The sequence below is a fragment of the Sceloporus occidentalis genome, unplaced genomic scaffold, assembly GCF_023333645.1.
Source record: "Sceloporus occidentalis isolate IW3139 unplaced genomic scaffold, rSceOcc1.0.p SCAF_6, whole genome shotgun sequence".
NCBI lineage: Eukaryota > Metazoa > Chordata > Lepidosauria > Squamata > Phrynosomatidae > Sceloporus > Sceloporus occidentalis.
The window spans coordinates 127042889-127057280 of record NW_028316986.1 but is presented as its reverse complement, the minus strand read 5'-3'; the positions used below and the strand labels follow the sequence as shown (position 1 = coordinate 127057280).

The following is a 14392-nucleotide window of genomic DNA, read 5'->3' as shown; positions in this document are numbered from 1 at the left end:
TTTCCCCTGCCTTGCCGCCTCCTCCGCCGGCCAGGGAGGCGGCCTTACGGGGGAAAAGGGCTTCGCCTCGGCGAGGCCCTTTCCCCCTGCCTGGCCGCCTCCTCCGCCCTCCTCTCCTCCTCCTCCTCTTCTTCCTCTTCTTCCTCTTCTTCCTCCTCCTCTTCTTCTTCCTCTCCTCCTCCTCTTCTTTTTCCTCCTCTCCTCTCCTCCTCCCCCCTTCTTCATCTTCTTCCTCCTCCTCTTCTTCTTCCTCTCCTCCTCCTCCTCTTCTTCTTCCTCCTCTCCTCCTCCTCCCCCCTTCTTCTTCATCTTCTTCTTCTTACTCTCCTCCTCCTCCTCCTCCTCCTCTTCTTCCTCCTCCTCTTCTTCCCCTCTCCTCCTCCTCCTCCCCTTCTTCTTCATCTTCTCCCTCCTCTTCTTCTCCACCTCTTCTTCTCCACCTCATCCTTCCCCTGTTCCTCCCCTTTTTCTTCCTCTCTACTTCCTCTTCTTCCTCCTCCTCCTTTTCCCCTCTTCCTCCTCCTCTTCTTCCTCCTCTTCCTCCTCCTCTGCTTCTTCCACTCTTCCTCCTCTTCTGGTTTTTGGCCAGAAAGGGAAGCACATTTCTGCCATCTGTCTAGGAATAATGCTAAATGTCCTCCATTTTGATCATGCCTAAGAAACATGCATTTATATGAAAAATTTTTCAAAAATAATCAATTTTTTTGCGTGCCCTCCATTAAAAAATGTGTCCTACATTTGATCATTTTGTCCTACATTTGTCCTACATTTGTCCCGGTTTGGAGGTCCTGACTTATGGCAACCCTACCTGTGTGGCACATTATCTTACCTCTGACCCCTTTGGTATGGTTTTTGTCCTTGTTTTCTGTTGATGGCAGATGCTCTGGTTTCCTTGAATTTTCATCATAACCTTTTCTGGAGTATTTCATTTTTGGAATATTTCAGAGTTCCTGGTACCTGGGGAAACCTCAGAGCACTTTGTTATTTTCTGATTAACTTCAGACGTCACTGGACTGTTCCTGTTTTCCAGTGGCATTGTATTTCTCTCTGCCTTGGTTTTTCCTCTGTTGAGCGGCTGCTACAGTTGGCACTACCCCACTAAGTTACCACTAACCATTCTCAGTAAAGTTAATAAATGTTTCCCAGATTTCAAAGTTGTGAATTAATTTGTTTTGTACTGGAGCAGAGTGCTCACTGAAGGTGCTTGGATTCAGGGATCCTCTCTGAGGTTTTTCAGGTTTTCCATTATTTTCCAGTGTTAAAATTGTGAACAAATTTATTGTGTGTGTGTGGGGGGGGGGGGGGGGCTATTTTGAGAACACATGCATTTTGGTGTATGGTCTGAATGTGCTGCTTGTGGTTACTAATATGTCTGCATGTGCATGGGTATGAACGTAAAGCAGTCCCAGGAATTTGTACTTTGAAACAAAAAAAAAAGGAAAATGGCCAGGAAAGGCAAAGCAAACCTTCTTCACCATTCCTTTGATAGCTTTTCATTTAGAACCAAACAAAAACTGAATCATCGTCATCGTCGTCGTCATCATCATGTGTGTGTGTACAGTCCAATTGTTCCTATGCAGACTTACAGAAAAAAAATCTGTATAGAATTTATAGATAAACAATTCATATATATATGTTAAATTTCCTCCAGAATAGTACTGGTAGTTGTAGTAAACATTCAGAGGCACAAACAGTGTTGCAAGATGGGCAGCATTTCCAGCAGTGCAATGCACTGACGGATAAAAGGCTGCCATGTAAAATTTCTGTCCCTGTTAGGTAAAGAGATATCAAGTATTGTGGTAAAGGGGTCAGTTTGGGGGGTTTCTGTGATTTGTTGTGGATGTTTTCTGCCTGAGAAATATGAGCCAAATGGCCCTTGGGCATGCTGGATCCTGGTACGCAGAGGACTTTCTGTTCTTCATAGGTAAATTTGCTTAGAATTAATTGTAAACATCTTTAGGATTTAGCTCCAAGAGAATAATTTTGAAAATAAAAAGTGTACTATTGCATCCTGTTATGATGATCCAAAGTCTGATGTTGCACTTTTTAAAGGAACTGGTTTCATTAACCATTACTCTCAACATTCTGCCATAACTTATTACTGCTACTTCAGTTCAGAAAGTAGCTCATTGGATTACTCATTGCTAACACATTATTGTTAGAAAAATACACTTGGTTCATCCATCTCATATAATCAGTTCTGAGTAGACTACCCTGCCTAGATACTGCCCACCTTACCTTTACAGACACGGCATAGCAGACCACATGGCTGCCACATGCAATGCATACAGATGTCTTAGGCAGGAAAAAAGAAGCCATCATTCAATAAATCCTTCATCCCCTCACCTGTCACCAATTGCTCTAAATCCAACCTAGGCAAGCAAAGAACCTGCCCCCTTCCTCTAAATGCTCTCAGAGCTACCACAAACCTAGCCAGTCCTAGTGCATGTTCTGTGCCACTGTTTGGAGTAGCCAACTTGGCAAAGCAGCCCTCTTTTACCACAGCCCTCCTTGCTCTTAAACTGATCCTCTCTTTTTGGCAGCAGCAGCTGAAAAACACTTGAACAAAATGGAGAAAGGCTGAAAAGGAAGTTCCAAAGTTATTTTTCTTTAATTTCGAAACTGCCAGAGTTTCTTGTATTTTATTTTATTTTATTTTATTTTATTTTATTTTATTTTATTTTATATTCTGCCTTTCTCTAAGCACAGTACATAAGTACAGTCCATGTCTTCAGGGTGTCTCCTGTTCTCCACCCACCAATTCACCCACATTTTGCTGCTGTGTCCTTGTTAGCTTCACAACACCTCACATAGAAGAGTCATGTGGGTAGACCGAGAAGTAGTAAAATATAGCTCAGGGCATTACAGCCAACTCCAACCCCCCAAAAATTTACTATCCAGCTTGTGATTCTAGAGTAGTTAGTTACAAAACTAATTTGTTAAAAGGAACACGTTACTTCCAAGCTCAGTGCTGAACTGATATACTGCAGTGAGAATTGATAATATTTGGTTTATTATGAGTTTAGATTCTTCCAGACTAATATTGTCACTACATACTATTTTTCTTTCTTACTTTGTATCACTTGCATTGTCTCACTTCTCTCTCTCCTTTTCTTAAAATGTCTCTCATTTATGCACCCACACACTAAATCTCTGCTTTTAATCTAGCAGTTTTGTTTATTCGCATACAGCCACCTGTGTATGCAAATGTGTGTATGATTATAGGATACCATTTTAAATGCCAAGCCACACACACATACAAAAGCGTCAAGAGAAGTTTTAACAAATTTTATCTGGTACTTCGCGTGTTCTCACTTGTCCAGTAAATGGTTGGAGTGTTCCTGGTTCAGAAATTTCTGGGCTTTTGATTCTAAATTGGCTCTGAAAAAGGCCTTAAGAGTATGCACAGTTCAAAACACATTGAGTCTTTTGACGAATAAACTAATTAGTTGGCATTTGTGCAGTAATTACAAAACAATGGAATTATTCCAGTTCATATTTATAGTTGTTGCACAATCGTAACTACCAAAAGTAGCCCCAAATTCCTCTTTCTGAAGACTGTGCCTGCCCCCAACAATTTCTTAGGCACTGGACAGAGTGACAGAGAGCTATGAAATGTTCAGCCCTCTCCTGGTTGTGCAGTGAGCTGAGACAGTTGTGACAGGATCAAGGCAGGCCTCTGCAGGGTCTTCTGCAGTTGTCTGTCTCAGCATGCCCCATAACCAGGAGAAGGTTGGACACGTCATTATGCACTGCCTCATTCTCCACCACTTCAGAAGTGGTGGCATTGGAGGGAGGGCTGAGGATTTGGAGGAGAAGATTGGAAAATATCATCACCGCTAAGTTTCCATAGGTCTCGGCCAACCACTTGTTAGGCATCTTGAGACATGTCTTCAGTCTCTTCCACAGATATCTGCATAGTTTACCAAGGCCAGGTCTGGATAACGTTTTTTAATAAAAAAGGAGGAGGAGGAGGAGGAAGGCTGGAACAGAAGGCATTCAATAATGAGATTGTGCTTAATAAAATAAGCAAAGATGTTTTCACCAGCCTATACAAATAGGTATCTGATTACAGGAGAATCCTCTCCTCTCTCAAGCCTCCAACGTTGCAGTATAAATTATTATGGCACTATATTACTACTAAGGGTTGGTGCAAATTGCATCTGCTAGTTAGTGGTATCTAATGGGGATGAGGTGAGTAATATGCCTTGCTTTTGAAGGTGGTTCCAGACAAGACATCCATTTATGCAGTCGCCTTGCATTATTCATGTGTTTTGTTTTGTTTTTACAATAGATCTTTCATCTTCTCCCTACTTCTTCTATCTTCCTTAGAAAATATCCTAAAATGAAATAGAGAGAGAAGAACTGTGCTAGGAATTGCCCACCAAGAAGCAGCCTGAAACTGGAAACCTAGAGCTCCTGCTTTAAAAAGTGAGGTCCCTTGACCTCTTCTGGCTCAAAGTAAAGCATAGCAAATTTTAGTCAGTCTTCTGAGCGGCCTTTTTACATTTTCCTAATACAATCCCTCATTGTTACTCATTTTTAAGGTAACTTCTGACATGTGCTGTATTTCCCTTTTCAGCTCATTCACATAATTGGCTGCTCCAGGAAGGAACAGAGAAACAGCAAAAGGACACCCAGATGCCGAGGAAACCATACTACATGTTATGGAGCAACAGGAGAGAATCTGGAGACAGGGCTGCCATTTTCAGTAGCCATGTTTTGTGTTCCACTTTGGAGAAGGGGGAATATCATTAAGGATTATTCATGCAGGCAAGATTTCTGAACAAGTTTCCAGGATCACTGGTATGGAGTTTGTTTTTTATTAAACGAGATCCACAAGGACGGATGAGGTTTTATTTTGGTCTCACTTTTAATTTTAATTCCATGAATTACATCCTTCCAGTCACTGTACTACATCCTAGTAAGTTCCAAAAATCTAGTGAAGAAGTTTCAGAATATGCTGTAAGCAGAAATATTTAGTTACTCTGATCAATCATTTTTAAATAAGTACCAGTGGAAACACAAGAGGCACAAAGCTTTTGAGTGCCAGCCCATACATGTAGATTAGTTCATGGTTACAGATGCTTGCCATTCCTAACGGGGATGCTCTAGTATGTGCAGCAAAGGTTATTGTGAAAGAAAAAACCTAGATATGTGAAACAAACAATCGTAGGGGGAGAACTTACCCCAGTCAGGGCAAACCATTTCTTATTCTAAATTTTCCAGGCCTTCATATTCTTGGTGGAGGTTCTGGGTGTGGGAGAAATCACTGAGGAACATCTCTTGCACAACACATTTGAATATAAACTTTAATGTCATCAAAGTCATATACCATATAATTATAGCTAAAGCTACTACAAACGTATAACCTACATAACTCAATCCTATCCTGTTTACTATCTTATGAATGACAAGTTTCTATTTTAAACTGTAATTCCATTTTTTTTTTCATTTTAAAAATTGCACCACAGTCCAGTTCCCTAAGACACGCTTTGTTACTTTGGTTTAAGGTCTGGCCTGAAGAATCCTCCAGTCCTTGCTAATTAACTTTGTGACTGGTTCCAATAAAGGTCTTATCCAAAAAAACATTTTGATATGTTCCCCTATGTAAACATTTATAAACACTGTAGCCCAATTCAATTTAAAGCAATATTCCTGATACCTTTCCTATTATGGAATCATGAATTATTTCCCAAAGCTGATTCCTTTTGCAAGCACACATCCAAGAGACAAAATATGGCACTTGCCTTTTTAGTTTTCTTTGTTTAACTTAACTTTAAAAAAATTGCCTGACTTGTAGATATGATGGACAGCAATAGGGAAAAAGAAAAATATGAGGGGAAAAGTAACAAGAAAAGTGCTTGTTTATTTGTTTGAAGCCACCATTTTGGAGCTCTGTTCATTACAGAGGGACTGTTTGAAACAAAACAAAAATATGTCTAAGAAATTATACCTAAGAAACATGCAATGGCCAGAAGTGCTTGGTACCAACTTCGGTTGATACGCCAACTGTGACCCTACCTCAACCGAAAGGACCTTGAAGTTGTAGTACATGTTCTGGTAATCTCTCGTCTCGATTTCTGTAATGCGCTCTACATGGGGCTACCCTTATATCAAGTTCGAAAGCTTCAACTAGTGCAAAATGCAGCAGCCAGGTTGCTCACTAGCTCTTCGAGACTTGACCATATAACACCTATCTTGAAAGATCTACACTGGCTCCCAATTAGCTTCTGGGCACAGTACAAGGTGCTGGTTATTACCTTTAAAGCCCTACATGGCTTGGGTCTGGGTTACTTACGGGAACGCATCTCCCTATACAATCCACCTCGCACTCTTAGAACAAGTGAGAAGAACCTGTTGGAGATACCAGCATCCAAACATGTTTCTACTTCCCAAAAGGCATTCAGTATAGCTGTCCCTAGACTATGGAATGGACTCCCAGAGGAGACCCGCTTTGTCACATCCTTGGAAACTTTCAAGAAGGCAGTAAAGACAATGCTCTTTCGCCACAAATACCCTCCTGACCTCCGATGAAGACCACTAGTATGGAACGAGAGCAGCTGACCCCGTGATTGATGTTTTATGTTTCTATGCTTTTATGTTCTTATGTTTTTATATTTTTAGCTGTGGTTTTAATTGTGCAGTAACTAATGCTGCAATATTGTAAGTGTAATTTTAACTCTGCTGTGATCCCGCCTTGATCCATTGGGAGAGGCGGGAAGATAGAAATAAATTATTAAATTATTATTAAAATATGTTGTCACAAAAATACAAGTAACAAAATCATTTTTTTTTAAAAAAAATGCATATTCCACTATATTAATCACCAAATTCTGAAAACACAAGAAAATCCCAAATTTTATTCCTGTTGGGTTTATCTAGGCAGGAAAAAAATCCCAGGAAGTGTTGAGAATTTCCAGTTCATTTTGTTTTGATTTTATCTGCATAGTTATGGTTTTGCATCCTAATTCCTATTTGAAATATCCCAGGTTTCTATCACCCCCCCTTGTATTTTTCCTCCTTCCACTTCCATTGATCACGTGTCACATCAAGACTCAGACATTTCAGAAAGGTTCACCAGTTTCTACTGAGACCTTGTTAATTATTAATCAGGAATTATAGGCAAAGTGTTAAAGTGCTTTAGCAACATTACATTAGTTTTCTTTTATTGCAAGCATTCCTCTTTCCTTGTTCTCTGTTGAATCTTCTGGCCTGGGAACCATTACAATGTATCTTGGTGACAGCCATCTTAGTTAGCTCTGGGATAATAGAAACACATTGCCATGGAAAGAAACATTTCATTTTGAGAAATGCTGGTTTAATTTAAACTGATGACCTAGAAAGTGAGGATAAAAAGCCCTTGTAAATACTGGGAGCCAGTGTGGCATAGTGGTTTGAGTGTTGGATTGTAACTCTGGAGAACTGGGTTCAGATCCCCACTCAGCCCTGGAAACCCACTGGGTGACCTTGGAAAAGCACACACTCTCAGCCTCAGAAAACCCCATGATAAGTTGTCCTTAGGGTCACCACAAGTTAGAAATGAAGGCACACAACAATGACAATGCTGTGAGTTCCTTAGGAATATTTTAAAATGGAGAAAACATCATGTAGATCTTATAAATAAAAATAAAACAAAAGAGCAGGAACTAAAACAGGGACTTTCTGGTTTTTCCAGTTTGTCCGGATGAGCCCGTTCTTTCTGATTTTGCACTGAGTTAAAATAAATCAGCCTGAAGAACTGGTATAAAAAGCCTCTGAATGTACCAGGAGCTGACAGAAAATATTCTGGGATGAACAAAATATGTATGAAGCTCTGGAATAAAATGGGAAAGAACAGGAATAGATTCTGGGACTTTCTTGTCTTTTAAATCAGTCTGGATGCATCCTCAGTCCAAAGTGTAAAAGGTGTTTGCACTCAGTTAACTCAAGCAGGAGGGGAAGGAGAGGAGGGGTGGAATTTCCCCTTTCCAGGAGGCTCAGGCAAAGCAAACTGCTGCAGCCTCTCATAGCTGGGTATTTCAAATTCCTCATTAGTTGCCATCATGGCCACATTCTGATGTTGCTTAGCCAAATGTGTCCCATTTTTCATCAGTGAAACACTGGAGGATATGAGAAAGGTGCAGAGAATAGACAGTATGCAAAGGGACCTCATAGCATCTTTGAGACTGTGGTCCAAAACACATTGCAGAAATAATCCAGTTTGAGACTGTTTTAATTGCCCTGGTTCTGTGCTGGGTAATTCTGGGAAGTGTAGTTCTGCGGGATATTTAGCCTCCTCTGTCAGAGAGCTCTGGTGCCACAATAAACTACTATTTCCAGGATTCCCTAGCACTGAGCCCAGGCAATTACAGCGGCCTCAAAGTGGATTATTTCTGCAGTGTGCAATTGGACCACACCTTAGCATGCTTTGTTTTAATTTGAGAGTATGGCATGCTTGAGGAAATCCCACTGTGGAAGAGAAAGCAGTTTAATCATAGTGAATGCATATCCCTTTTCATGGCTAATTTGACCATAAGTAGTAAGTGTACAATGCAAATAATCTTAGTGGAGTCCCTAAGCAAGTCAGGTTCCCCTTACATATACATATAACTTCCTGACAGTAAGGGCTGTTCAACAGTGGAACACACTCCCTCTGTTTAAAGACCTCCTTCTTCCTTGGAGGTCTTTAAACAGAGGCCGGATGGCCATCTGTCAGGGATGCTTTGATTTAGATTTCCTGCATGGCAGGTGGTTGGACTGGATATCCCTTGTGGTCTCTTCCAACTCTATGATTCTATGTAAGTCCCAGTCCAATATCCTAACCACTGCACCACACTGCCTGAATGCCTTGTTACAATATGTTAGTTGTACTGATCTATCAAGACTTTTCAGTAAAGATCTCCAATGACACCACCTACACTGTACTTGTTTCAATTAATCTGTAATCCAAAATTACAGTTTGCAGCAGAGGTTAAAATTGAGAGCTGCATAGTGACCAACACAAGTCTCCGTGTACCTTAAGACACGTAAACTATTGCTGCTGCTTGCTGCACTTTGCAGAAATCATTGTCCCATAAATAGCTGCCACTGTTGTACTCTTTTCAGGAACCAGTCTTTTCTTCCCACTGGAGTATGTAAAGTCTGTGTCTAGTACAAGAGGTGAAAGCAAGCTCAGCTACAGCTGTGCTGTATCCAGTTAATAGGCAGGAAGGAAGATTCCCTCAGCAGCCTGCTTCTCTGCATAGATTTTATTTAGTCTGAACTGTTGCATAGGGAAGAGTGGAATAGGGGCCAAACAGCTGATAAAGTACGGATGAAACAAGCCAGCTAAAGTTAGTTACATACTTTTATGTCCAATTGATTTCAATCGATGTATTAACATGTGCTTAAACCTCCTCTGCTGAACTCAGTGAGACATCAGCCTGCTTCACTAGATTGTGAACCCCTTGAATGCTTTTCCATCTGCATTGCTTTGGGATTCAGAGTGCATTGTTCAAATTGCTTAGGGAGTGTTACTCAAGACCTATTCTTGCCATCAGTGCAACTCAAATTAGTAGCTGTCCTGAGATTTTGTTCTGTTGAAAATGGAATTCAGAAGAGGGTGAACACCACATTTTTGTACTGGGTTCATGTAGAATGGCAAAAGATGCCCATGCAGGGATTATGCATTTCCATTTTGAAAGAAAATGCCCTAGTGGACCTTATAATAGTCAGCTGGGGACAGGGAAGAGAATAATAATTTCACCATAATTCAGGCCAAATTGCTCAGGCCACTTGGTGAAGCATGGTTTAGCAATTCACAAAGCCCAGAGTGCTTGGAATTCTTTGCTGTTGTTCTCGACCCAAGCTGGTTTGAGGAAAAGCCACTTGAGGGAGAAGGAAAAGTTTGACTTTCACATGTCTATATAATTTCTCTAAGGAAACATCATTTGGGATGGTTACAGACCCAGTATGCTGTCACTATGAAACCTTTGGCTCTCAGGCATATTAACACTATGGCACTTATCACATGGGGACGTATGTGCTTACGCCCCAAAACTGACTGATGTGCTTGCATCTTGAATAAGCGCGCAATTGTGCTAATGATTTTCACATGCAAAGCACAAGTCATTAAAAGCATATTACCAATGGGAAAAAATGAGTAGAATGCATATTTTGTTTTCACACGGATGTGGACAAATCCCGTTGTTTTGGAGGAAAAAATGTTTGAGGATACGCACAGAAGCAGTACTTGCATCACCAGAAGTGACACACAGATTTTCTCTGGGAGTGGTGGAGTCTTCTTCTTTGGAGGTCTCTGGATGGCCATCTGTCACAGGGGGTACATCCATAGCAGTTAATAGTGATGTCAAACTGGATCATTACTGCAGTGCAGATCCCAACATAGACCCGTGTCAGTGGTGGCTGAGGGACTGGCAGAGAGGTGTGGCCTGTGAGGCAGAGAGACATTGAATGGTGAAGAAAGGGTGGCAACCCTGGAGCCAGAAGTTCCTGCATGGCAGAATGGAGATGGTCTGGATGGCCCTTGGGGTCTCTGCAGTGTGGCAGCAGCTCAGGCAAAAGCAAGGAGGCAGGAATCCTCCTTCCTTGCTCCACTCTGTCTGTCCCCACCTGCCTGCCTGGGATGGAAGGGACTGCCTGTCTGTCTGTCTGATGGGGGAAAGTGGCTAGTGCTGTTGCGAGAAAGAGGCTTCCCAGGCAGCCCTTCCTTCCCTTTGCTTCCCAGTTGGAGAAGAAGGCACTCCTGCAAGCCAGGGACCCGGCTGGTGCGCGCATCCAGCCCAAGGGAAGGAGAGCAACCCTTCTGCCCTGGGACCGAGGTAGGAGCTGCACTCTTTCCTCCTTGACCCTGCCAGGTCTGGTCCGAGCCACAAGTTCAAGTTCAGGCCAGGCCCCAGTTTCCAGGACAAATCCTCCATTTCAGCCTTCTGCTCCAGGATGAATTTCTAGAGGTCCTCCATGAGGAAAATGCTCTTTGCCTCAGAAGCTGTGTTCAACTGGGAAGGACAAAACTAGGAAGTAAACTCGCCCCAAAGAATCAAGGGAAATCTGGCAACAAGTAAAATCCCATGAACAAACCGCAAATAGCTTTCACACTGCAGCAATTGGGCAAAGAAAGAGAATTAGTGATTGAAATGGAAATGAAAACAAAGTGTTTTACAGAAAATGTCTATTTCCGGATTCCTGCCACCGTTTGTTTGGATTCTACGTGGTTTGCATGTGACGTCATCTGAAAACCATTTGCGCAATTGTGCCCAATATGTTGGATAACCCTAGATTCTATCCCATCTAACCTTCCAATTTTCACTGTGTGATAAAGTCCTATGCCTCTGCATCAGGCAGTTTTTCGGTTTATCGTCAAACCCATATCCAACCATTTTATGAAGCAAATGAACAGCCACAATTTTACTTTATTTCATACAAAGTTACATTTCATTCTTGCAAAATGGTTTATGTAATAAAATCACATTGCTAGGGCTGGGGGTTAAAGTCACAAGACAGCTATAATCTTTCACTAATTAAATTAACATTTAATTGTGATTATTCTGCTATAACACTTTCAGTAATTCTTACCAGCCCATGATTTGCTTCTCCTTTACAACTGCCCTCTCCCCCTCTCTTTTCATAAATGCTAATTCAACATTTATGTGTATGAATGCCTGTTTCATGCAGTCAAATGTCATCCTGAAGGTGCAAGGGAGGAATTTACATACTTTAGAGAAAAGCTTAGATTTGAAAACTTGGTGCATGGTGCACACTCACACCCACCATTTTCTCAGAAAACAGAGTTAGAGGTAAGAGTAATTTATTACAAGACATTTTCTTATTTGCTCCATCCATTGAAAATGCTGCACTGAAGTAAATATGATTCTTGCAAGCCAAACAAATATTGTTATACCATAAACTGCATTTTGCTTGGCTGGTTTTTCACAGTATTAAAATAGCATTAACGTTTGCAGTAGGCTTCAAGTCACAACCAAATATCATTATAAACGTAGAATTGCAAAAGTTAAACAATCTGTTGCAACCAACTAATGGTGGGGGAAGGGGGTAGATGAGTAGTGAATGTGCTTTAGTTTATATTCAGTGTGTATGTTGCAGCGATGGCTGAATGAATTATACAGCAAGGACCCCACACTGAAGTGGTGTTTTCAGTGAGGGTTGGTGTTGCTAAGCAGATAGCTTGCTATGTTGCCATGCATGCATAATGGGCAATGGTCATTATGTCTGAGTGCAGCCAAGTACTTAATGAGCTGCATGCTACAATGCATTACATGGTTTAAGCTCTGGCAAAGCACTAGCAAGAAAGGGTCAGAAGTGCAGAGCACATACAGTGACTGCATTTACACCCCAGCAAGCAACTAATAATTAGTTAATGCAAGACAATTGGCAACGTAATCAAATAGAATCTAAAGCAGTAACAACAATATCCAGACATTTGGCCGAAAGGGTGATCACTAATTAAGTTGTCAATCATCATTGTTTGCACCCACAAAATCTCTGTCAGGCTCTAATCCCCTTAGTTTGGGAACTCCAACTCATCAGGGAAACACCTTTGATCCCAGCATTTGGGATTACATAGTGTGACCTTGGTATCCACTGGGGTTTGATTCCAAGACCCCTTATATACAATATTGGAACAGAAGCAAAAAGCAGCAAGAATGGGGAAGAATCAGAGGATGGAAAGCCTAGAAAAACTTGAAAACCTCTCTGGTGACAATCAGAGATACCTACTTTGCTTTATAAAAAAAGGGAAGAAAGACATTTTTCCTAGTTTGTGCAGTGGAAACATTGGAAACTCGAAGAAAAATCTCTTCTGCAGTATTATATTTTCAGAGTGATTACTGAAATAATTCAAACTATGTCATACTACAATACAACCATATTCTGTAACAAAAAGTAGTGATGGCAACTCTGATGCTGCACAGAACTTGGACATTACTTTTCAATGTAATTCATTATAATTATAGCTCCTAGCCACCAAACTAGTTAGCTACTGCCATAGTTACAATTTACAGAGTAAGCCTTTAGTTTATCATTCTGCAACAACATACCTTCCAACTGTCCTGGTTTTGCAAGGATAGCTGCAACAAATCCCTCGTCATCTCACTTTTTCAACTGCTTCTAATTGTCTCAGTTTCCCTCTCTTCCTCCCACTTCCCCCCTTTCTCCTCAACTGACTTCAACTGCTGCAAACTGAGCTCAAAAATGGAACTTTGGAAATAATACAACCACAAGCATAGACAAGCAACAAGAATGTGCCTATCTTGTGGGAAGGAGCCCTCAAAATATTGATTTTGCTGAAAAGGGTATGTTTCATTCTCAAAGGGAACATCTTCAATTCTCAATAAACATTTCCAGCAGAGCTGTGGAGTGTGCCTGCAACTTCCCTTAGCCCTAGCCAACATAGCCAATGGTGAGGCATTATGGGAACTGCAATTCAACAACATCTGGGGTGCTTGGTCTATAATCTTCTTTCTGTCACCTTCTGTTCCTTTCATTTCTTGTATTTAGGATTCCATGGAGCTAAGGGCTTCTTCAATTGACTGTGTGTTTTTCTCTCCAGTGAAAATGCCACTCTGGAGCTGATCATCTTTTACTGTAGCCCAAGCCATCTGCTTAGTGGAGAACCTCGCCGCCCAATCTCCTGAACTGCTGACCACAATCACTCCACCTAATCCTCCAACTCTGGTTTTCATGTAATTTAGGGCCACATCAGCAGCATCTTCTGGTGATTTCCCTGAAAGAAAAAAAATCAGAACATATGTCTTTAAATGTTAAGTAAAATGAATTAACTCATGTTTTAAAGTAATTAAACCTATGGATATTTTCTGTCTTGTCAGATTAGCCAACAATAGACTGTTGTGGTACTGTAGCTAGAACAGCAAGCCTATTAGCAGTGACAGTAATGATTCAAACAACTATGCTAAAACTTCCACACATAGTAACAGGAGATTAGGCTTGTTTTTCTCAAAACAAGCAGTCCCATAGACTAAATTGCAAGCATCTTTTAAAATGAGGAAAGCCATTTATGATTTGACAGCTGTTCATCAAAGGAAGAGGAAGACAAAAATCCAATGAACTAGTTCAGCCTCCTTACATTTGTGTGGGGCTAAGACACTGTTTGGGTTCCTGCCAAAGTAAACATCAGAGTTCCCAATTCAGCTTCAACATGTAAAACTCACTGTAAAACTCCTTCATACATACCACACCTGATCACAGAATCAAAGACAGATGAGTTTATGCACCCCTAGTTAATGCCTGACAGTCATTCCTCTTGCCTCTTCTGAAATGCTTCCAAATGAAGGAAATTCCACAGCCTTCTCATAACTGAATACCATAAGCCAGCTGGTCTAATGACAGACAGAATACCATAAATGATTGTGGGAAATAAAAGGTTAAACATGCA

General features: G+C 41.1%; 1 protein-coding gene across 5 annotated transcripts in view; it reads right to left on the bottom strand.

Annotated features, from left to right (window-relative positions):
* Window positions 1-11386: 11386 nt before the first annotated feature.
* LOC149311384 (isoaspartyl peptidase/L-asparaginase-like) overlaps window positions 11387-14392 on the bottom strand; it is a 36543-nt gene continuing 33537 nt past the window's right edge. For 4 of the 5 annotated variants that reach the window (XM_089530973.1, XM_089530976.1, XM_089530975.1 and 1 more), the window contains one exon: window positions 11387-13723. In XM_089530973.1, the coding sequence (XP_089387099.1) occupies window positions 13494-13723 (230 nt within the window). In that variant the 3' untranslated portion in view covers window positions 11387-13493. Of the gene's footprint in view, window positions 13724-14231; window positions 14337-14392 lie in introns of all 5 variants that reach the window. The other variant, XR_016281787.1, reaches the window with a different exon arrangement.